This window comes from Ostrea edulis, chromosome 3 (genome assembly GCF_947568905.1).
Source record: "Ostrea edulis chromosome 3, xbOstEdul1.1, whole genome shotgun sequence".
NCBI lineage: Eukaryota > Metazoa > Mollusca > Bivalvia > Ostreida > Ostreidae > Ostrea > Ostrea edulis.
Genome location: NC_079166.1, coordinates 42,122,363 through 42,147,538, shown reverse-complemented (window position 1 = coordinate 42,147,538; position 25,176 = coordinate 42,122,363). Strand labels below are relative to the sequence as shown.

At 35.5% G+C, this 25,176-nt stretch overlaps 3 protein-coding genes across 3 annotated transcripts in view; all 3 read right to left on the bottom strand.

Moving 5' to 3' along the window:
- Positions 1-5,683, bottom strand: part of LOC125673156 (uncharacterized) — a 271,989-nt gene extending 266,306 nt beyond the window's left edge. The window contains exons 1-2 of the mRNA XM_056160770.1: positions 5,368-5,683; positions 2,305-2,383 (exon numbers count right to left, since the gene is read on the bottom strand). Coding sequence (XP_056016745.1) covers positions 2,305-2,383; positions 5,368-5,397 — 109 coding nt within the window. The 5' untranslated portion in view covers positions 5,398-5,683. The remainder of the gene's footprint in view (positions 1-2,304; positions 2,384-5,367) is intronic.
- The window catches only part of LOC130053561 (receptor-type tyrosine-protein phosphatase H-like), a 412,921-nt gene that overhangs the window by 334,823 nt on the left and 52,922 nt on the right, over positions 1-25,176 (bottom strand). The window lies entirely within an intron of this gene.
- On the bottom strand, positions 14,404-24,635 carry LOC125655870 (receptor-type tyrosine-protein phosphatase epsilon-like). Its single transcript, XM_056160772.1, has 6 exons — positions 24,561-24,635; positions 19,368-19,493; positions 18,428-18,585; positions 18,097-18,232; positions 16,872-16,956; positions 14,404-14,687 (listed from the first exon to the last, which is right to left on the bottom strand). Exons 2-6 carry the CDS (start codon positions 19,380-19,382, stop codon positions 14,668-14,670), a joined length of 414 nt encoding a protein of 137 aa, XP_056016747.1. The 5' UTR covers positions 19,383-19,493; positions 24,561-24,635; the 3' UTR covers positions 14,404-14,667.

Below are 25,176 nucleotides of genomic sequence, written 5' to 3'. Positions count from 1 at the left end.
GAGGAGGACAAATACGAGCCCACTCCCAGGGATATGTTGTCGGGATTCAGGCTCCCTGAGGATATCATGGTGCCGGAACTGCCCGGATTCGGGGCAGAGAACCAGGAAGATGGTGAGGATTCTGAGATCTTGCTGGATCTGGAGCCCTCGCCCATTCAGGAGGAGCATGTAGGCGCGGACCCCGCGTCCGAGCCTAGAGAGTGCCCGGAGCAAGTTAGAGCGCAGGTTCAGCCCAAGGAGGAATGTGGGCTGGGGGTGGTAAGTGGCCAAGCGGAGAACGGAACGGCGGATATACCATTCCGCCATGCTGGAGAATCCCACGAAGACTCGCCTGTGCCAATAGAGCAGATACGCCCAACCACCGGATTCATGGTCCAAATGGTAGTCCAGGGAGTAAGACTACAGGCAGTGGTAGACACTGGGACGGAGGTGAGTGTGTTGTCCACCTGGGTCTACGAGGAGCTCGACCCCAAGCCTCCTATCAAGCAGCATGTGTCCTTGGTCCAGGCAGGGGGAAATGCCAGGATGAGGGGCTTCATCATTGGCCCTTTGGCAGTTCGCCTTGGAGACACGGAACATAATGTCGACCTGTATGTGGCACCCCTGCAGGACCAAATGCTGCTAGTTATGGAGTTTCTCCATCAGCAGAAGGCTCATTTAGACCTGGAGCATGGCACCATGACCTTGGGAAAGAAGAAGGTCCCTATGACGTTCCGACGCCCAGGAGGGGGACAGCAGGCCCAGGTTTCAGTAACGAAATATATCCGGGTCCCAGCTGCTTCAGTCGTCCTATGTCCTTGTCGTTTGGATAAGGAGTTGGAAGACTTTGTAGTTAGCCCTCATATCAAGCAGACCTCGGACGTATTATCGGTGCCGCACGCTTATGCTAGGGAGAGAACGTTGGTGACCAGCATTGTCAATGCTTCAGATGAAAAAGTGTCTATCTCCGGAGGCAGTGCGATCGGATCAGCCTTGGAGGCCGAACCATGGGTGATGGCACCTGACTTGGTCGTTGACAATGTGAACAGTGTGGACCCCCACACTGAGGCTGGGACTAAGCTCACCACATTTACAGCAAGAGTTAATGTTGCCCCCTTATTTGCCCTGGAACTTGGTCAACTTCCAAGGAGGCAATATTGGATAGTGGGGGAGATTTCTTCCTTCAGCCGACCAACATTGCTGAGGAAATTAGTGTGGTTGAAGCTTCAGCTGTTGGCCTTACTCATTGTGCGCCCAGTGAAGGTGTTCAGGAAGGCTACAACGGCCCTGTTAGCGAGGCGCCATGGAACTATTCTCCCGAGAACTTCTCGGGTTCCCAGGTTGGACTCAAGGGGCTGCGTTTGACTTCAAGACGGATCTTGTGGGACATGACTCATTCAGGACCCAAGTCCAACAGTTCAGAGGCATCAGGTTGTCTTGGCTCCCACCTGTATTTAGAGCTGTTGGGAGAATCTGTAGATCCTTTTCAGTGATAGATGTGCGACCCAGGGCTCGCCCTGGCCCACACCGGTTGGGATTAGATTAGTCCCAGTCAGTTTTCTCCGGGGCATTTACCCGGACCTTTCCTGCAGGAATCCTTTCCGGCGTCCTCGGATAGTTCATCCGAAGGGGCGTGTCGCGCCCACCTTGATTGGTTGGACCCGTTTCTCCGTCCTTCAGAGGAAACGGGGGGTGTAGTATCTGGGGAGTCTTCCCCAGTACGATTTTTTCATTCCCGGATTGCAGAGGATCAACATCCGGCAGCACGAGGAGATTTCCCGCGGTTATGGTACATGCCAGACATACAACAAGATCTACCCGAAGCTTAGAGACCGACAACAGGCAGAACAGTTAAGTACGTGGGACCCATGTTTTATGTAGATACACAGTAATAAATACTATAGTTACTTTAAAAGCAATCAATCATCCGATTAAACAATTGTTTATCTAATTACTGTTGATTAAACCTTGTACTATAGATATAAATAAATGAATAAACGAATTTTAAAAAATCATCGACCAGGTATTGTCTTGCTGGCGCTAGTAGCCGGTTTCGATGTTTTACATCATTGTATCAAACATAAAAAAAAACGTGTTAAAAATTTGCGGTCAATACAATGATTTAGATAAAAAGCTAAAGATACAACATCTTTCCATCCAGGTTATGTGTATATTGAATTTCTCGGGTATCGTATTCGCTTCAAAATATAAATGATTGTGCAATTGTTTTTTTATGTATTTTGTTAAATGCGATATCTCTGGTTTTTACAACAAAGCCCATAATATACCTGCATGTCATGACGTTAAATCCGAAGTGAAACTTACCTTGAACGTTTTTATTTTCAACATTCTGAATACCACTATCTTCAGTGTGCACACGTCCAAGAAAAAGGAACAAAACAATCTGAAAGAAGAAAAACAACGAACAAACCATTTATACAATATATGCGTCAAATCGCAGAAGGAAAGGTGAATATAACGAACAGTGATCAATCTCAGAACTCCTTAAAGAATACAAAATAGAGAGTTCGGTAAACACGGACCCCTGGGTATACCAGAGTAAGTGAAAACCAATTGCATTATTTCGTTCATTGCGGCAAGTGTCTTATCAAGTACAAATGTAGAAAATTATTCTTTGTATTATGATTGTCAGACATCCACCATGAAACCCAACTCCTTTATAAAGATAAAATCGGTCATTAAGAATAAATGACAACAAATAAACTTAAATAAAATACAGTTGCCTGGTGTACAAAAATTACACAATATCACTGTTCGTTATCTTCACTTTGCATGCACCGAATAAAAATATCCAACCAGGCAAACACTTCAGATGATAAAAAGGGTCAACTAATGCTGTATATTGCTCGACCCCTGGGTCGAGCAATCTGCTGGTAGACTGTTTGTCCCCGAAGGTCTCTACAGCCCAGTAGTTAAGTACTTCATTACTAGCTTGAAAATACGGATGTACAATGTATATTTAATTGATGTGATAAAATCTAGAAATTAGTTTCAAAATTAAGGATTATCTCCCTCATGCATAGCTCTGATCCTTAGACGAATTTGACTCCAGTCTTTGGCACTCTGTTATTCTTTTTAATTCTTACAAGTTTATTGTTATTTCGGATTTCCAAACTTTCGGCTTTAGCATCACTGAAGGGACATTAAATGTCATGCGTATATGGTGCATCAAAATTGGTACCGTATAAGTTTTACATCATACACCGATTTGGTAACAAATTTCAAAGTTACATCGTTTGTATTTTAACAAAATCAATGGATTAGTACATACATAAGATCATTCAATAAAAAACATGGTGTGGAGCGTTTACTTTTACTTTGATATTTGCTAAAAGTAATGAGATATTTCCAAAATATCAATATTGGACAAACGGCGATATAAGATGAATAGTGTTTCGGAAAACGTTATTTTCCATCAAATCCCGATATGAAAATCACTCTGGTAAGAACTATATTTCCTTCGTCAACATGCACAGGTACCTTGAGCTAAAAGGAGGTTAAACATACCCCATATTAAATGTGCTTTACAGTGGTAATTTATTTCATGCGTGTTGATTCATAACAGTAACTTCAAAATTTACGGAAATAATTATCATGTTTAGGAAAACATCGTTCAGTATTTATTAGAGACATCTCCGGAAATTAAGTAGCATTCTAAATAAAGAGGCAATCGGTGTTGGGATGCTGACAGAATAAAAATAAACCTTTATATTAACCAAGGTCAAGTTAACTCTTTTCATTCAAAGATGATATGAGATCAAAAATAAAATCATATACATGTACCTATAACTGCCGTGAATAAATTCGGATTATGTGTTGGTACATGATATATTATACAATATATTGACACCTTTAATATGGTGAATATTGTACTTCAAGTGTGCCTAATCCCAATCCATTAATCCCGTGTTTTTCCTCAAAGATTAAAATCGTCTATTGTGGAGAGTAGTGTTAGCTAGTTTAGTGTAGAAATGGTCGTATTGTTACTTGTGCTGGGTCCCCCCCCCCCCATCTGCACATATAAATAACTTCCCTGACATGACAAAATGGACTATTTTCAATGTTCGTTTCGTTATTTATTTTCTCTTGTTGTATTTATTTAATAAATTGGATACTTTTATAAGACAGCTGATAAAAATCTCTTTAAAAATAAAAAGATAAATAAATAAAAGAGAATGATGTAGTTATTGTGACTTATACATGGCACCTACAGAAGTAAAGTGTGTGTGGGGGGGGGGGTGCGCTGACGACAACCGTAACAATGAATCTTAGTTTTAAGGTCATATCTGAAAGACTGGCGACCTTCACATTTAATGTCGGATGTTTGGCAAAGAAACAGTCATTCTATGCACCTATGTTAAGAAGCAACAGTCTCTATATGGACCTATGTTAAGAAGAAACAGTCACTATATGCACCTACGTTAAGAAGAAACAGTCACTATATGCACCTATCTTAAGAAGAAACAGTCTCTATATACACCTATGTTAAGAAGAAACAGTCTCTATATGCACCTATGTTAAGAAGAAAGTCTCTTTATGCATCTATGTTAAGAAGAAACAGTCTCTATATACACCTATGTTAAAAGTTTTAGGCATGACAAGGTGCCTGAATAGAAAATAGAAACCGGGCTTCCAGGTTGTGAAGCGAGCACCGGAACTACTAGCGCTTCAGCTGGTAGAATCTTGTTCACAATGTCGCAAACAGGAAACTAATACGAAAATGTGCACTTGTTTCAAAAATTGAAAGTTATCATTAAGACTAAATACAGCCTGCACAATATACTTTACACAGGCCTTTAGCATGTTTTCACTTTTCACCTTATCCTTCATCGCATCAGACTGCCCAAAACTTTCCTTCGAGAATAAATAATAAGGAAACAAAAAAGTACATGGTATCAATTCTTACGTCTCTTACCAGAATCTAAGCTATACATCTAATTTAAACAATATTCTATTATGTATAAAACATAATGAATTAGACAACAGGCATCGCCTATATAAGCTATCTCCATAAATAAATGCAATCTAAACTGTATACATACTTGTCCTAGTATAGTAAATTATATCATTAATTATATCTCTTACCAGAATCTTAAGTGTACACAGTACTAGTATATGCGAATTTTATCTCTTCTTTTTTTAAAGAATGCGTTCGTAGTATTATATAAATAAAGTTGTTTTGCTATTCTCTATCAAAACATGCTGCGTTACTATTAAAAGTCATTCCAAAAATGTCGAAAAATAGTTACGCTAGAAAAACTCGTAAAGATATCGCGAAACGTTTATATATATTCAGTCAAGGATGCATCTTCTTGTTTCTTTTTCTCTCGAAATGGAATTTTTTTTAAAGAAATGAATTTAACTCACCACACAAATCCCTTTTAGGAACATGTCCATGTTTCACAAAACCTTGCTGTACTTATAAACTTCCTGCTTTATAAAAACTGGGCGGATAAGAGAATCCTTCAAACTCGTTAAACAAGTCTAAGATTCCACTTCCATAACACGGCTAGCCTTACAGAAATTGTACATATATACTGCCTTCACTCCAATTAAGAAAACTCTTTCTATATTTCATAATATGTAGACGCCATTTCCTGTGTTGGTCTCTTTATTAGTACTTGGTTGGAGATATGAATTTGAGATAAGAGCTGTCTATCGTATTTACTATCAAATTTATATTTACATTAACGTTGTACTAAATATAATTGTCATCTGTGAAAAAAAATGTATTCTTGAATTATATTGAGCATTCATTTTTCAATTTTGAATGCAGTGTCGATGTGTATAAAATTTGTGAAAAGAGAAACCAAAATCCGTTTCACTTTTAAGCGACACCCTCCCCACCAATGTATTTGTTATTTTGCTTTAATATTTTTCGCCAGAGGTGAGAGAAATATTTCATGCAAGTATTGATTTAATTTAATAAAAACAGATTAGTTGAGAAGTTTAGATAACTTAGATACGTCACAAGCCGTAGTGGGTGATAACCGACCAGTAATATTAAAGGACGTCTTAACAACACAGACATCTACATGTATGAAACTTCCTGTTATAGAAGATAACCCTCTTACCCGCTAAAACTGCTCATAGTTTACAATCTGTGTGCACACCTCAATATTTGTACTTTGACCGTTTTATCAAATTCAAGCCTAAACGTCCTTTATAAATTGTGCCATTTTACCAATACAAGAAATTTAAACTGAACACCATATTTATCAACTTTATCTGTAAATGTATATAGGTAATAATCAAACTAGAGGGGTACGGAAGTTGCAATCCCCTTTCCTTTTTGATTGATTATTTTAAGCAAAAATTTAAGTTTTTTCCAATAAGGCGTCGTCAACACCCCTATCTCAAGTGGAAAGGGAACAAACTTGGGTCGTAAACCCGGCCCCTTTGAAGATTTGTTGGATCCGCTCCTGTGTAGGGACCTTTAAATTCCAATATTACAACGGTTTACTATAATAGTAGTCTTAACATTTCATGAATATGTATCATTATATCTCTCAGACATCATTACTGCATAATACGGTAATGTCATTTTGTCAAAATACAAGAAACTGCCACCTTTGACAATTTTGTTTTGTGTTTCTTTTGTTTGTTCTAATATAAATATTATTAACATCAATCGAGAGGACACAAATCTTTAAAGAATGGGAAATGTTGCTACTTTTACTTTCTGAACGGGTGTTTCACATCCCGCTATCATAATGTTCGGAATATCCCAAAGTGACACGCATTATAAAACTTGTTCTGTTTATTGATTTTTTTCACGAAAGCTTTCAGTATTCCGCGAGCTTGAATATTATAGCATCATACGAATTTAAGGACCTATTGTTGTAAATTGTGAGAAGCCCCGAGATAGCGCGAAAAGAAGATATGCCCCACTCTTGCGAGATGGGTTGACTTTTACAGTCAACGGCTGACTTTGACACGATACTTATAGTATGGAAAACTTTTCGCGACATATCTGTATGAACCGATGCAATGTACATAAATGGTCAAGTTATCCAAACATTATAGAGTTGTTTCCATACTCATACATTTTCTAAAACAGTAAAGTCTATGTGACCTAAACTTCCCATAAATATTTTTAGGTCACCTGACCAAATGCAATTGATCAGCATCCGTCGTCGTGCGTCATGCTTGAACGCTTGACCATTCTTAATTTCTTCCTGATAACTGCCATTTAATTTATTTTTTTTCAATTTTGGTATGAAGCATCTACGAGAGACTCTACCATATCACTAGAAAAGCTAATTCACTAGCAATGTAGTAACAATTTCCTACATACTGTCTGCTACACATCCCCCGCTCAGGGAAGCGTCATCCCGAAGCTTAGCAAGGGTCTTCTCTGATTTTTAACACCTCTTCAGCAAAATCATCTGCCGTTCACAACGACAACCGCCGTCGTCCCAGGACGAAACCACGTGCGTGCATGGACACAATGTTCCAGAGTTCCAAACATACTCTACCTGAATCAAGCCTTTGGACAGCCAAACACCAGAGTCACTACACTGTAACCGTGTAAGAAACAGCGGTTTGAACACGCTCGTATTTGCTTAACTTGTGTGATCAAGAGAACTCAATAACAAAGCTAGTTCAAGAGCGAGGCAGAAGTTCCATATATACTGTCTAACAATTCGACATTACATATATCTAACGATAGCGTGCTTCCATAAAATACCCAGTTCTGAATGTCCAAGTAAGTCGTTGACTGTGAAAGTAATATTCCATACAATATGCACCATAATTCCAAATTCAACATTACGTAAAAAACGATTAGAAGAATTAAAGATACATTTGATACGACAGCATTACACAGAAAACCTTATTGATACTGGAATCCAACAAGCAGAAAAAATACCTATTTCAGAAATTCGGAAAACCTGCCAAAAAGATACCGAACAGAACAAAAATGTTCCTTTCGTCGTCAAACACAATCCAAGGAATCACAATATCTTAAATACAGCTAAAGGATTTTTTCCAATTTTGGAACAATTCAACAATATGAAGAATGTGGTGAATTCATCTCAAATTATTAACAGCCAACGTCAGGCACCATGTCTAAAAAAAACTACTAACGAGCCAATTTCTCCCTCAATGTCAAATACGTCAAAAAATGTGGTGACCCACGCTGCGGGACGTGCGAATACATAGAAGAGGGTGATTCAATTACTTTTAAATCCGGGAAAATATTGAAAGTCAATGCCAACATGAACTGTAAATCTGAGAACCTTATTTACTGTGCCACTTGCCCAACTTGTAGAGAAAACTACATAGGACAAACGAACAAACTTAATGGGCGAGTGAGGGTGCACAGACAACAAGTAAAAGATCCTAGTGTGCGGAACACCCCATGTAGTGAACATTTTGTGGAATGCGGGGGTGGTAAATTTAAAGTGTTCCCGTTCTTTAAAATGTGGACTGAAAATGAAATAACTCGCAAAGCCAAAGAGGACTATTTTATTAAACTTTTCAATCCAAGCCTTAATAGAAAATAATTATTTGAACAATTGAACTACAATTTAGCATAATATTTCTACAAAATAGACAATAATACCAAACGCTACTGGTTAACGTTATTATGACGACATAAAGGACTCGTTTAATTGACGTCATAACAAAGACGTTGCTAAACAATTTTTGTATACATATTTGAACTGCCTGATGAACCATGTAGACATGGAGAAAGCACTAGCAGTAAATGATTGGGTTTTTTTTATGGAATGTGTCATTCTGATTTTCAATATTTATTTACAACTGTGCCGAATCAACTTCTAATATATATATATATATATATATATATATATATATTAAGCACAGAAATAGCAATGAACTCTTAAATGAACATAACTGCCCTAAGTGAAAAAATAATTAATATAAAGCACAGAAAAGTTAGCTTTATTTGGATACCCACTTCCGCCCCTACCAGGGGTTGAACTCACGACCTGCGGAACCAAATCTCCTACCAGCGCGCTAGACCGCTCGACCATCTAGACAAGACTTGATGTACGTTGAAAACATACAAAGCTGTAACATTGTACTCATTCATATCAGTGCTAATATTGCTTCAGTAGCGCATTTGACAAGAATAAAAACATTATCAACACAAAACATCGGAAATATAGATTAGCTATATAACAAAGGAGTTATTCAACTTACATGGTGAATATTAGTAACCGTTGGGTGTCAAAATTCTCTCTCAGAAAAACGTCCACTTTAGTGATAAAAATATGGGTTTTTTTAAAAATGAATTTATCAAGTTTTCTTTCGTAAACTGCCCTCTATTTCGAGAGAAAAACGTAATTCTAAAAGAGAAATAGTTACAAACATTGAGAGTGTTATATAAAAAAAATGTTAAAATGGATGGCCTATATTTCGCGGGAGCTTTGGTGGGTCAGTGACGTTTAACATGTTTTTATAAGTCACTGTATATCGCTGGGTCTGCACTAGTAATTACGTTATCCACTAAATGTGGAAAGGAATAACAATCAGATCACACTTGTCCATTTCCGTAACCGGAAAGATTTGGACGTGGATCGAGCGCAAGGATTGTCAAACTTTGCTCACAAACTAAACTCTTTCAGTTAGGCATTATGGGATAGAGATTTCTTAGGCGTGCATACTGTGTGACGTCACTGTAGAATGACGAAAAAACATAACGTCTAACGTAAACAGTTCAAAACAAGAGCGTAAACATAAAGTCCATTACTTTACGCCATAATTTTAACATAGTCTTGCTACTTTTTAATGATCTTTTGATCATTTTATGTTTTGAATAAAATCCATACTTTTATATTAATGCTCTTAGTGTCAATAGCTTCAAACTTTTAACTACGAACTACTTCTTTAGTGTCATATGCCCGCGTGATAATCGCGAACTCACAATATACAAATCTGTATATTGTACTGCGTCACACAGGAGAGGTATATACGTAGGTGACGTAATCAAGCCTCGACGGCGAGTTTGCAAGGATTGCATTGAATTGATGCAATTGTTCGCCTGATGCGAGCATGCGGATGAGATTTAAAGGCTTGAACCGATACCCTGCATAATGTGTTATTTCTAAGATCTATTTTCACAACATATTAAGTTTTCGTATCATTAAAGTCTTATTCACTCTAAACACACATAAACATATAAGTCGAAGTTGATAGTGGTAGAATATCTTAACTATGTATGATGTCTTAGCTCCAATTTTGTTTTAACCCATCCATTCTAGCTCGTGTTTCGTAACGTATGTCTGTGACGTCATAGTTACGTTTGTGTACACATAGCGACATATAAACTGGTTCTCTGTTGATCTCGCTTCTCTACGGGTACAACAGGTAAGCGTCAATTTTTGAGGCCAGGATTCGGGCTGTATCGTTATTTCACGCTCATAACGAGAGTTCCTTTCAAAACAACAACGACGCTAACTTTGACGTCACAGTCGACTACACTACGTTACGAGTACAGTGAAGAATGTCTACGCAGCGCGAAACTTCGTAACGTAGCGCAGTAGACTAGACTACAACGAATCGGAATCTCTTTAGTGAGACATAAAAATCAACTGACCAATGAAATCGGATCATTTGGGCTAACCAAAGGTACTTTGTGTTGTTGTTGATTTTTTTTAACTTGCAATATTCAGAATAATTCTTTATTTAGGATTTGGTCGATCTAATGACATTTTCCCAGGGATATAGATACGAGAAATAACTGAGAGAAAACAAATACACGTGATTTTGGCAAAATTGCTTTCATTTTTCTAAATATGTTTTAACATTTTTATATATAACGATATTCAGCTAAATATTTCTTTTTGCGTTACGAGATACTTGTAATTAAGTAAACTTCCTTGATGCCAATCGTCATTCATAAAAAGCCAGTTAGAAACAAAAAAAATCGTTTCCCTTTTGTTACATGTATTACCAGATACGATCTCGTGTGGAGATAAAAATGCTCGATAACAATTGTCGTTCGTAGAAAGCAAATTAGAATCAAAGGATTTTTACTGATATCAGCAGTTTTTTATGCATGGTTTCATAATATCTCTCCCCACTAGAGAGATATTTTAAATAGATTGATTGTTTTTCATTAGGTTTTGATAAACAACTTAATGCAATATAAGTGCAACAATTTATTGCAGTATATACATTTGACAGAGTTTCTTTTTCACTGCTTTTTTCAGGCCTAAATAAAATCAAATAGTCCGCTTTACATAGCATGCTCTATTGAATGCCATTTCTGTGACAACCTTAGTTCAGCGCAATATCTGAAATTATGAATTACAGCAGCACAATCAGCAGATGTGATTCCTTTCATTCCTATTTTTCATTGCCAAGTTTAGTTCATGCAATGTTTCATAAGCTGGTTGATAAACCCCATCCTTCAAATAACCCTAAAGAAATAACAAAAACATCTAAGGGCTCAAATCAGTGGGAAGGTCACACATTGTTTCTTTAAAACAGATGAAATTGTCACCGCATATTTCCTCCAACCACTCTGATCTTCCCACTAACTGAGATTATCACGTGTACAGCGATGTTAAGTGAAAGCTGAAGATAACGAACAGTGATCAATCTCATAACTCCTATAAGCAATACAAAATAGAAAGTTGGGCAAACGCGGACCCCTGGACACACCAAAGGTGTGTCAAGAACGACCTAACAATCGGTATGAAATACACCAGACAGCATTTGACCCAATGATAGGTTGTATTGGCAAACTATATCGTTATAACGACCATAGAATTTGTGAAATGTTGGCTTTAAACGAGACTTGGAACCTCTGTACCACCAACCTGTTTTTCAGTAGCTTGTTTCGATTTAAAAACTGACCATAAGCATAACAAGCTCTTGCATATCGAATAAATTTAGAGATATAAACACCATATGAAGGTGATAATGGAATATTACTACATAAATATGGGAAGTTGACGATGGAGACGCTGAAATCATCCTGTTTTTCATCATGTTAAGTTGCTAGTTTGCCATTAATATCTACTTTCAATAAAATATATAAGTATGAAGCAGTGGTGAACGACTCTGTGGTGTCTTTTATTTCGAGTTAACTGGGATACATCGAATTGACATATGTTGCTGAAACCAGACATCGTTGCTATTTATGCCGAAGTTGGAGCAAATATATATATATATATATCTCGGGAAAATTATCATTCCAGAGCTACTGATACTCCTTCGTTGCTTATTTCGGTAATTCGTTTGAAATAAGTTTTGTCTCATTCTCTGAATAGCGAATAATATACTATTCATGTATACAGTTAGATTATCTCTAAAGCATTTTGACATCACACACACATGCACACACACACACATGCACACACACACACACACACACATGTATACTGGATTAAGCACAAATACATATTCAAGAAAGGACACAGAATAAGTATAGCTGTAGAAACAACATATTTGCTAGCATGTGCATCCTAAAATCATATGATTAAGTCTTTGTTCTAGATAATACTGCAATATTGTAATATCATGGGTGTAAGCTATCGATATTCGATAAGCTTTGGGGGTGGACTTTAGTATAATGTCTATAATAATTGCACATACACACATGTATGATGATCCCATGTACATGTACATTAGTGGCTAGTAGTGTAACATCTTGTTATCATGTTTGGTATTGATCATATAAGCTATGCTGATGTTCTATTTCATTTTTAGTGCATTACTCGTTCATTGCGACTTTCGATATTGTTGACATGTGTATGTAAACAATAAAATATATTGTAGACATTGTTTAGTATTTAAGATATTCGGTAAAGCTACATTCTAAGACAGATGTGTTGATGTAAATTTTATTGATAACCTAAAGTGAAATCAAGTATTACGATTGTAAATCACGTAACTTACTTCTACCATCACATGTTGAAAGTAAGCCGCCTGCCATCTTACTTACGGAGGAATGCATCACGTGATATTTTGTCTATAGAAACACCACTTTGTAGTGAACAAGTAGCATTGTCCGATTGTTTAGATATTTGAAATTTGTATTTCTATTTCATTTGTTTTATATGATGTAGTTCATTTGAAACATAAGTGATCAAACTGCCTTGAACTTATTGTGATGGCGTAATGTACAACTCACATATTGTTGTTCTGAATTCCTACGTATAGGATTGTGGTTGTCCGTTTTATCATAAAGAATTATTTTGACTTATGTTTGTATGCTGTCCTTGAGAAGATTTTTAAAGATGTTTCCCTATATATCCCCAGATAAAACTTTGATCCCTATTGTGGTCCTACCTTACCCTCGAGGGTCATGATTTGAAGAAACTTTATGTGCACTACCTAAGGATGTTTCCATCTTACTATGAGTATCCATGGCGCTGCTGTTATTGAGAAGATCTTTCCTATATATATAACCTTATAAAACTTTGATCCCCTATTGTATACCCATCCTACCCCCGGATACCACGATTTGAACAAACTTGAATCTGTACTACCTGGGCATGCTTGCATATTAATGACTGATATTGGCCCTATTCTTCTCGAGAAGATGTTTAAATATTTTACCTATATGTATCCCCATACATCTTTCACATCCTATTGTGGCCCCACCCTACCCACAGGGCCCATGATATCTACATTATGTAAGAAAGCTTTCAGGTAAATGTCAACTTTTCTGGCTCAGTGGTTCTTGTTGAGATATTTACCATTTCTTTATAATCTCCCCTTTGGAGGGAACATGATCCTTCATTTGAACAAACTTGAATCCCATTTACCCAAAGATAAATTTTGCCAAGTTTGAACGAAAATTGCCAAATGGTTGATAAGATTTTTAAAAGATTGCACAATTTTTTTTTTTTTTTTTTTTTTTTTTTACAAATGATTATAATTCATTGTACAGGAATAGGACACTTTGACATTATGTACTTTTCTATATCCGAAGTTTTGTGCTTAAAGTAGTGTGGATATGCTCTAAAAAGGGCAATTATTCATTGGCTGTTTCGGTCACATGACCATTTTTAGAAAGTATATAAAGCCAGTTTCATTATCCTGATCTGTATCGATTACATCCTTCATTTCAAAGAGTCAGAAGACAGGAAATTCACTAGGTATGAAAATGTAGAAATTATACGAAATATATAGCGTTAGAGCTCTCCACTGCAAGGAAACCGCAATACACAATGATGTTTTTTAAGAGTTTAACATTTCAATCCGACAAGACATTATTTATATGGCGTTACTGACTGGAGGAAGTCCAGCAAATAAATTAATACAATGATATACCTAGTTATCATTCAAGTCTTTAATAATGAAGGAGCAAGGTGAAGTAAAATAAAACCATGTAGTTCAGAGAGTATGCAGATTATACCTTGTTCGCTAATTGGCATTATGACGGGGTGTCAAAAGGCTTACAATACAATGACATGCTTTAACTACGTTTTATATCTATATTTCAAAATATATTATTGATAATAATACATTCATATTCATGCATTACATCATTATATATTTTGGAACATGTTCAAAGACATATTCAATTGTTTACAAAATGGCATATATACTAAAAGACCCAAACGAATTCAATCAAGTAAAACTATGTAAATATAAATGATTGTTTGTAATTGATTAAAAGTAAAAATGAAAAATGGACGTCTTGAATCCAACTCCCGAACCAGGATGTTTCTGTGCAATGGTTGGCTACATAGTTTCATATATTGCTGAAATAAAAAAAAAAAACGTTCTAGTATTTTTAATTGTTTCAGACAATTGAAATCTTAATGACAAATGTTTTAAAACATCACAAAACAACATCCTTAGTAATTCTTTGCAATCCTTATATATAAATGAGCTGACAGTATATCATACACCAAACAAAGATTACTTAACGAGTATTGCATTGAAATCATTGAAACCAATATCCCTTTTCCAATGAATTAAGATATTTTTTTCTTAAAATAATATTTTCCAGCGAAGACAAAATACTAGGTCCAGAAACAATCTATCTTAGCCCTAAATGTGACTACAGAAATTGGAACAATGTTCATGTTGAATTAATATATAAAACAACCACAACGTATTTATTTCAGCAGTGAATTATTAAATCACTATATACATGTATGTCATTACAAAGTTTTATTTTTTACCATATTCTTTAAAATGATTGTTCGGCTTCATTAAATATAAATGGGCTACATGCGTTGAAAACTATATGACTGATATGTTTCAATCTTTATATCTTAAATGGTCCATGATTTATTTTAATAAATGAAATGTTAAATGTCTTCAACATTTTATAAACAAATACCAGATTTATGAGGTAATTTTCAAATAGATGAATCAGACAGGAATAATACATGTATTAACAGATAGCTTCTGACTTTTTCAACATGGAAATTACTGAATTAAACAATTCCTTACTTTCAGATAGGATATGGTTAGTATCGAACATAGTTCTTCAAAGAAAAACATAATATCTCATTTCGTAATGATGTAAGTTATAGAATTCTTCTTTACCTATGTGAAACAGTCAAATGTTGCACATTATGAGTTATGGTATTATTTTTTTCTGTATTTTAGGCATGATGGTGAAGTGAAACATTCTTGGATTATTCTTTTTGAATTTCTATTTCATGAAGACATTCTAGGACATTTTGAAGACTAAAAGGGATTGAAAATTACGATTTCTACAAACAAAATCCGTTTAGAGAAAAACAAATTACGGGAAATACATGCATTCTGATGTATGCATAGTATATTTTGAGGTCACTGATCACATTATTATTACCTATATTTGTATACCGTCTGAATTGTCTTATCAGTGATTTAATTCATTATTATTTAGCATTGGGGTCAAAACTATTTATGATCCTAGTTTGAATTATCCCAAACTTCAATCCATAAATTTTCCAAATTGTGAAATGTTTGCTAGACGAAACCCTTCATTGGTGTGGGATGACAATGGAAAGAAAAATAATCCATAGCCTACACAAATAATTTGATTATAAATCCGTTCTATTTGTAGAAGCATTCATAGAAGTCCAAGAAAAAAATGAACTTGCAATAAATCTTATTACATTAATTCGAGACAGGCTACTGACAAACAAGTTGATATTACAATTTGCAATCCTATGGTCGTTATAACGATATAATTCCCAATACAACCTGTCATTCGGTCAAATACTGTCTGGTGTGCTTACTTCGTCCACATGATCAAGATATAGGGCTCACAGCGGATGTTAAGTCATGCAACGCACCTGATGCCACCTGGTATGTCCAGGGGTCCGTGTTTGTCCAACTTTTTAATTTTCTCCGTATTGATTGACCACTGTTCGCTATCTTCATCTTTTCATTTAAGTGTCTCTTCTTTTTCATTAACGTTTTTAAAAAGGCATACGTCTATGTAAAATTAGAATTTTATTGATAACATTTCTATAATTTAACAATGAACCTTGTTTCAAATCGTTTTAATGTGTCATTATTAATGTTGTACATTTCCTTATGTTTTGCCATTCTCTACATGAACTTAAGGAAATAGATGAGATAGAAAGATATTATGTTTGGATTAAATCTAGCATCTAGCATGTACTACATATATTTGTATACGAATGTTCACGAGAATAATTGATAACAAGGTGGTCCGTGTTTGCCCAACTATCTATTTTGTATTGCTTGTAGGAGTTGTGAGATTGATCACTGTTCGTTATTTTCACTTTGCATGTACCTGAATATGTACCATCTGATATTCATTTTCCCCAGTAGGTGTATATTCACTTATAAACCTCTGAATTACATCGTTTGCACTCAACGTGCAAAGAGTGATTTGTAAAACCCCAAATCACTACATAAATATATGTAGCATCAATGAATCAAACGTATTTAACTTATTCGCTTTAAAAACTTACTATTGACTTCTCCATCCTCGCTGTGATCGCCATCACTGTGATTAACGAAGTCCTTAATACAGTCATGGATGAAGATGTATTCATCCTAACAAAGGAAAACATATCGGATTGCATATGCTTTTATGGAAAAAAATGGGCATTAATAAAATAAAATGGCACCATTTATTTCAAAAGGTTTGAATGTTTTTTCAAGTCTTCATAAAACAATGTTGCATTAAGAAATTATTAACAACAGAAGGGAACTTTCATTCTGGGCTATTTACAGATGAAAGAGACTGACATTTTAAGAAATCCAATGAACCAATATACGCAGCAGGGTTAAGATGTCCCGAGTAAAGTTAAAACAAACATCATAATATGTACCTCGGTGCACTTCATACTATATGACGTCACAATATAAAAGTACGTCACGACGTACAGGTCTATAGTTGTATCGCGGGGAAAATGTCATAATATTTTCTTGCTATTTATTGCCGTTATCTAGCTGAATGTGTTTAAATTTGTTTGTCAGATGATTTTTTTCACCAGTTTTCTTCAATAATATAAGTCTTATATCTTTATCTATAGTATGTGCACGAAAGACTGTTAAGTAATCTTTACATCACTTTGTGACCTTGATATCGCCCCCGATGTGTACAGTCATTTGGAATAAAGAAAACCAACGCATGTACATATCGACTCGTTACAGGTAAAAGATGACGGTATTTTATTTCCATCATAGTATATTCTTAAAGGTAAATAGTTGCAGATTTAGGATTTTTATACGGAAGGTAGAATATTTTGCCTAGTTTAGAAACGATTTGGATGTGAATGTGGAAAATGCCTAACATTTGAGTATTGTTATATTTGAGAGGATATTGTACCGATCCGTATCACCCTTTAAATTTACCATATCAATGTCGACATATCAAGCCCAAACTGAAAATGATTTGAGTGCATCTTTCACCTGTACCGAGGTGATAAACAACTAAACGTCTAGCGGATAAAAATAGCTCTATATCACTTGTATGACGACGTAATAGTTAAGCAAAGGATTTCCCTACGTGATACGAAGTTTGTTAATGTATTGACAAACGATTTTTACTAAAAAAAAATATGCGACGCTTGAAAGAATTTTACTTTTATATGAATATGCTGTTATTACTTGTTATTTAATTGGGGCACCTTAACCCCGCTCTGTAGCATTTTATCATCTACTCAAACGCATAGATAGGTATTGACCTACTTCAGATTGAATCACATTCGGCCGGTTGTTGCACATTTTCATTACTAAATTATATATGTCTATGACATCACTTGTCCTGACGTGTTGCATGAGATAATCGACTGCAATGTAGGTTCCAGTGCGACCCACACCAGCACTTCATAAAAACAATAATGACAATTGAATAGTGTACATAAGCACATTCAAAGCAGATGTATGTACTCATAAATAAAATTTAATCTTAAGTTAAGAAGGATTTTTGAATTAGATAATAATGAAATACATGATTAGGAACGATTCACATACATGTTCGAGCCATAAAATAGGAACAGGAAAGTAGAAATAAGTTTACCTGCAGTGAACAACAAAAGGTCCTCTATTAGTTGTGGGAGGAGGTTGATGGCACCTGATCTCTTTCACAAACTTAAGCATGGCTTCTGAGGTTTCAGGAATACCCATATTAGGCCATGCCAAATACAAAAAGTGCTTTACAGTTCTTCTGATGTCACCCTTTTGATATATAGATGCAATTTAACATGCAATAAGATTTTCAGTATATCAATACAAACAATTCCAGTGTAAACATATCATATTATGGATGATAATTTACTTGTAACAGCTACATGCAGGATTACAAATTTAATACAAAATATAATACAGAATTGCATACGTACCATTGTTTCATTTATTATTGGCAAAGGACATTAACAATAGTGTATTTCTGGTACGTAATATCATGAACACGAAAAGGCATAAAACTTCTACATGCAAAAGGTATATTCATCATGCTTAAGCTGACCATATCAATAATGATATTGACTACGGATTACTCCGTTACGTGATCAAGATATATGGTTCATGGCGGGTGTGATAGGTCGACAAGGGATGATTACTCCTTCTGGGCACCCGATCCTTTTTCTGATATATCCAGGGGTATGTGTTTGCCTAGCTCTCTATTTTGTATTCTTTATATGAGTTATGAGATTGATAAGAGTTCGTTATCTTCACCTTTCATCACTCAAAATACCGGGAATATACACTGCTCTGGCACATTGTTACCTGCAATGGACCACTACTGGACCAGGGTCAGTGTGGGGCAAGTAAAGACGAGTTGCCCCCACAAAATTTAAGAGCAACATCGTAGTCTCAGGACAACCCATCCTTGATTATTTCCAGAAATACAGCTATTTCACCTTTTTGTACGGTCTCCCTTTACAAGAAAGCTTCATATGAGAGTAAAATTTCAAAGTTGCAGATATACAAGTGCTTAGAAAGTGTGACAAATTACTTACCAATTTTACTGACATGACACGTAGAACATAATCAGAAAGCGTTGATTCAGACTCAATTTCAACCACAAGGTCCCCATAGTAAACTGGTTCTAGAGTAGCATCAGGCCAATATATATCACATTTCCTCTGAAGTAAAAAAAAAAAGTACAGTAAATGAAAAAAAAAATCACTAAAAATATCACGAAATATCGCTACAAATTACCCTGAGTCTTAACAGTCACTTGATTTTACACAACAATGAAGAATAGTACGTCACGGGATTCATCACTTTTAAAATCAGTCTTTAATCTGTACTTATATTATATAGTATTAACTTTTCACCTGTCTCTAATGAGAAGAACTGTAGATACACTGTATATTGTTTTGTAATTTCTTTAACCAATGATCTTACTTCGGTCAAATGACTTGATTGGGCAATGGCAAAACCCTTTGTCCTAAAACAAATCTTTGTGTGAAATAAATGGTTCTTTTATCATTGTATCAAGGTTTGTGTGCCGAAAAGTTATCTAATGCTTTAAAGGTTTATCTCATCATTATGCAATTGGTTTGACTGATCAGTGTTAAATACATGTATTTAGGACTAAGGAGTAAAGATTCAATTCAGGTATCACTACGTGAGTCATTACGAATATCATCCTAACAATTCCCAGATACACAGACCTGGGATTTCACAGTTTTATTAAACACATGTTAAAGACTACTAGATTTTATAAAAATATTTTTATAGTATGAACTACATACTTTATCTACATCTCGGCCATAGCACCAAACCCCTGGCCCAGGAAAAATACATTTCTATTCCTAGCATCTACTGACTATATACAGACTTTGAAGCGTGTTACTATTTGTACAAAAAACCAGTACTAACCGATTCTTGTACGAAACGCTGGACGATTTGCATGGAACTCTGAACGGTTGGTAAGAAACTCTGACCGGTTTGCATGCAACACTTGGTACGATATGCTGCCTGCTTTGTGAACAGTTTGCGTGTAACTGTAGGAGTGACCAACATGCTCTGATCTCTTTGACCTTATTTAGCTGTTTATGAGGGTGATTCAAATATGACACAATTTCTATACGCTAATATTAAAAAAAAATGAGCATTAAAAGAATAAATAGAAAATGCATTTGTACTAATTAATTTAATTACTTACGAAGATAAGTAAGAAATTGTGTCAAAATAATAAATGTTTTGCAAGATTTCACAATATAAAGAAATTGTGTCGTTATGCAATGACTATTATTATATTTTTTAAAATTACTTTTTTTCTGTCTCAGTTCCTAAATATGCGTAAACACGTGATGAACTGTTGGAAGATAAACATTTTTTACCTTTACTTTTTAAAAGTGTTACAAATTTGATAAATTCAATAAACCATAAATTGGGAAAATGAACTCGTCATGCATAAAATATAAGCTGTGTGGTTGTAAAATACGCAGATATCCTCCTAATCGAAGGACTTTAAGGGGAAGAAAACAAAGTACGAATGTCTGAATCGGAGAACTCACCACATTTGCAAGAAGTGCAACTTTAATTTCACCAGAGAGAAGCTTCTAACTTCTTTTTCTGACGACAATGCATTTGTTCAACCTTTTTTATCGGCACATACTCGCAAAGATATTGTGGTATTTGCGGAGTCCGTAAACAGTCTATGAAAAGTGTTTCTAAGGAAGGCTGCACACATGTATTTCAAACCATAAAATAAAAATGCATGAAGATGCATTTTCTTAAGAAAATCTGATATTTTCGAAGGATATGAATATGAAAGAAAACTTCCATCGAATAAATAAGGGTGTTCTGGAAATGTCTTCAAGTAAATTTAGTAATTATTTATCTTAAAGATGTTCGCACCTCACATTTAGAGTAATGTAAATTTTTTAAGAAGTGTATTCTTAATTTCTCCATTGAAGGAGAATTAGGAAATTGAAAAGAACAACTGGGGTCGCAAAGCTTGTTATTGAGCTACAGTATTCTACGCATGACCTTTTACACTTAACATTTATTAAAGAAGTTATCTCCTGAGCTTTTGAGTATAATTGCGCAGGATGCTGTATCTTAAGTATTTACTGTTTCAATACTGATCCAATTGGTGCAAGCATACTGCACATCTATTACTGAACCCCATCGACTTGAAAAATTGTATGAATTCACATTTTGAAAGGGATTTGCAGCGATTATACTTTGTTGCGGAAGGATTGATAATCAAAAAGTTCCAAATCTGCGTGATATTACAGTTTCTGCTGGCTGTATATTTTCTTTCAGTTTTCTTTGATAATATATCAGTGTTCTGTTTTTATGTATAATGTGCATTACTGTAATGAAAGGCAAAAATAACGAACAGCCATAAATTTCATAACTTCAACTAGGAATACAAAATAAAGAGTTGGTCAAACACGGATCTCTGGATATATCAGAGGTGGGATCAGGTGCCCAGGAGGAGTAAGAATCCCCTGTCGACCGATCGAATGCACCGTGAGCGCTGTCTTGATCAGATAAACGGAGTAATCTGTTATTATAATCAGTGTGCCTAGAACGGTCTAACAATCGGTATGAAACACGTCAAACAGCATTTGACCCAAATGATAGGCTATATCAATATACTTTTATATTGGTATCGATGGCCTAGTGGTCAGACTCTCGACCGAAATATCGTGGGTTCGAGTCTTGGTCGCGGCAGGGCCGATTTTGTGTCCTTGTGAAAGACACTTTACATGAATTCCTTCCCTCCACCCAAAGTGTAAAAGGGGTACCTGGCTATCGACAGTGAAATATATTGCCAGAACGTTAGTGTTCTAGCGCCTGTAACGGCAGCTTGCACTGTATGCTTTCCAGGAAGCTGAATAAGTTCTAGATTGATATAAGGTCTGCCGGGTTATAATTTATTGTAAAGCCCATTGACCAGCATACGCTGGAAAAGCGCTCTATAAAAAATCATTATTATTATCATTATTATTATGATGGGCAAAATTGATTATTATAACAACCATATGCATAGAATTTACGATTTGCTGACTTCAAACGAGATTGATGAAACCACTGTGACATTAACTTGCTCATTTAAAAATTGATCATACGCAGAACAAGTTCTTGCATAACGAATCAGTTCGGCTATATAAACACCATATGCAGGTGGCAATGGAATAATGCTACATAAATATGGGAAGTTGACGATGGAGAAGCTGAAATTTTCCTGTTTATCATAAGGTTGGGTTGTTAGTTTGTTATTTATATCCATTTTCAATGAAATATCTCAGTAATAAGCAGATGTAGAGTACTCCGTGGTGCTTTTTATCTGGGGTTCACAGGGATATGTCGATTCGACATATGAATGAAAATTATTAATACTAATAGATAAAACGTCGTCGATATATCTAAACGCCGATTTGAAGGCCACAGTAAGATATTTTTCTTCCCGTGTCGAAGCCTTTGAATAAAAGAGTATAGAAACAGGTCAGCTAACAAAGGAGAAAGGAGCACAATTCGTGTTCATGGGAATTCCAATAAACTGTAGGAAGATCTGATGACAAAAAAATACAAAGATATTGCCTATGAGGAACACCATATATTTTATACTTGTGCGTGGAATCAGAGTGATGTTTATCAAAGTAATTTTTGCATGACTGATCAGTAGATACGAATATTCCCTTTTTGATTTTTGTTAAAGAAGCAACTGTCTATGACGTTAAAAAGTTTAGTCTTTAATTTATCGTGAGGAATGACTGTATAAAGTATCGAAAAGTCATACGTTTTGATGTTGTTGATTTGAGGAAGGTTTTGCAATTTCAAATTCACTAGAATTTTGTAAATTTGTTAAAAATCCACTTTTGATTAACACCATTTCTGACACATGTTGTGGCACGGTACGTTTGAAAATTCTCCTTCAAAGCCGTTGATATTTTAGTTCCAACAATCTATCTTTCTTTGACCCAATGATAGGTTGTATTTACAAGCTTTGTCAGCTGGAAACAACATATTCCTCATGTAACCAATCGAATTGTTGGATTATTTCTGGTTTACTAAACACAGAAGGATATATGTTCCGTATTTTTGTTTTGATGTGTCTGATACGGGATTATAATATTCCTCTTACATTTTTAATCCGTTTTGACATGGCATCAAGTATCAAGTTTTGATATTTATCGTCTGACATAATCTTCAACATAATTCATAACAGAGATGAAGTTCTGTCGACAATTGAAAGATCGAGGTTCTCTGAATTTCGGATCTTTTAAGGATAAGTGATTTCAGGTCCTCATTTTTCAACCATATAAATATCTCCAGTAATGACCCGTCACGCTAGACTATAGTTGAAAGAAGAGGAAGAACAAGAACACTTCGGTGGATTACATATAAGATGGTATTTCATGGTCTATATTCAGGCATTGAAAGTTTTTTTGCAATTAAAATGTTTGGATGTAATAGTAGAGTGTGCATTTGAACTTGAAATATCATAGAATGCAAAACTTTTTTATGACGAAGAATGTTACTGATGTTGACGGCATCTGTGTCTTTGCGAGTGAATTTAAGGAACTTGCGGCATGATTCGGAATGAATAGCATCCATAACCCGTGGTTGTTTAAAGAGCTTGAAATGGACAAAATCCATAATCGTAGAGTTTAGTTTATATAATGGTTTTGAAAAATCCAAGTATGGGCTAGCTTTGGCTTTTTCAAATAACGTAATCTAAACTAAACTCTATAGAGTAATATTATGTGCGGATATTATGTGGACTTAGTTGTCTGTTGACGTAAGGTAAAAGTGAATCAAGGGTGACATCGTGTGTACTTGGTCTTTTATATGAACAATGTCCATGACTGCGTTTACATCTATGTGTATTTGGAAAAAGTCTCATCACATTCACGTTATTTCGTTGTGGGATGATCAAATTTCCCACATTGTATGCATAATCCATATAGAAATGCATTGCCCAAATTCGTGATCCAGTAATATTACATTGTGACTTTGATATCGCCCACGCTGTGTACAGTCATTTAGAATTTTAAAAATCCAATATTGTGTATATATCGACTTAGCACAGGTGAAAGATGACGATTTCATTTCGTTCAAGAGGTACTTAGTTGAAAATTTAGGATTTTGATACGCAAGGTAGGGTTGGTTTGTTTATTTGTTTTGTTTGTTTGGGGTTGTTTTTTTTTTTTTTGCCTCGTTTATATGTAAAACTTATACGGTACCAATTTTGATCCACCAGATGCGCTTTTCGACAAATAATGTCTCTTCAGTGATGCTCAACCGAAATTTTTGAAATCTGAAATAACGGTAAACTTGTAAGATTTGGCAGTAAATGTAGGAAATGCCCAACATTTGAATCGAGATAGAAATCAGTATATGAAAGGTGAAGATAACAATCAGTGATCAATCTCATAAATCCCATAAGCAATACAAAATAGATAGTTTGGCAAACAGAGACCTCTGGACACATCATGTGTGGGATGAGGTGCCTAGGAGGAGTAAACATCCCCTGTCAACCGGTCACATCAACCGTGAGCCCTATATATTGATCAGGTAAGCAGAGTTATCCGTAGTCAAAATCAGTGTGCCAAGAGCGGTCTTACAATCGGTATGAGACACCTCAGACAGCATTTGACCCAATGATAGGTTGTATTGGCAAACTAGACCGTTATAACGACCAGACGTTTTGCGAAATTCTGACTTTAAACTAGACTATTGGAACCCCTGTACCATCGTCTCATTTGTCAGTAGCTTGCCTCGATTTAAAAACTGACCATACACAGAACAAAATCTTGCGTATCGAATCAGTTGAGAGATATAAACTCCACATCCAGGTGA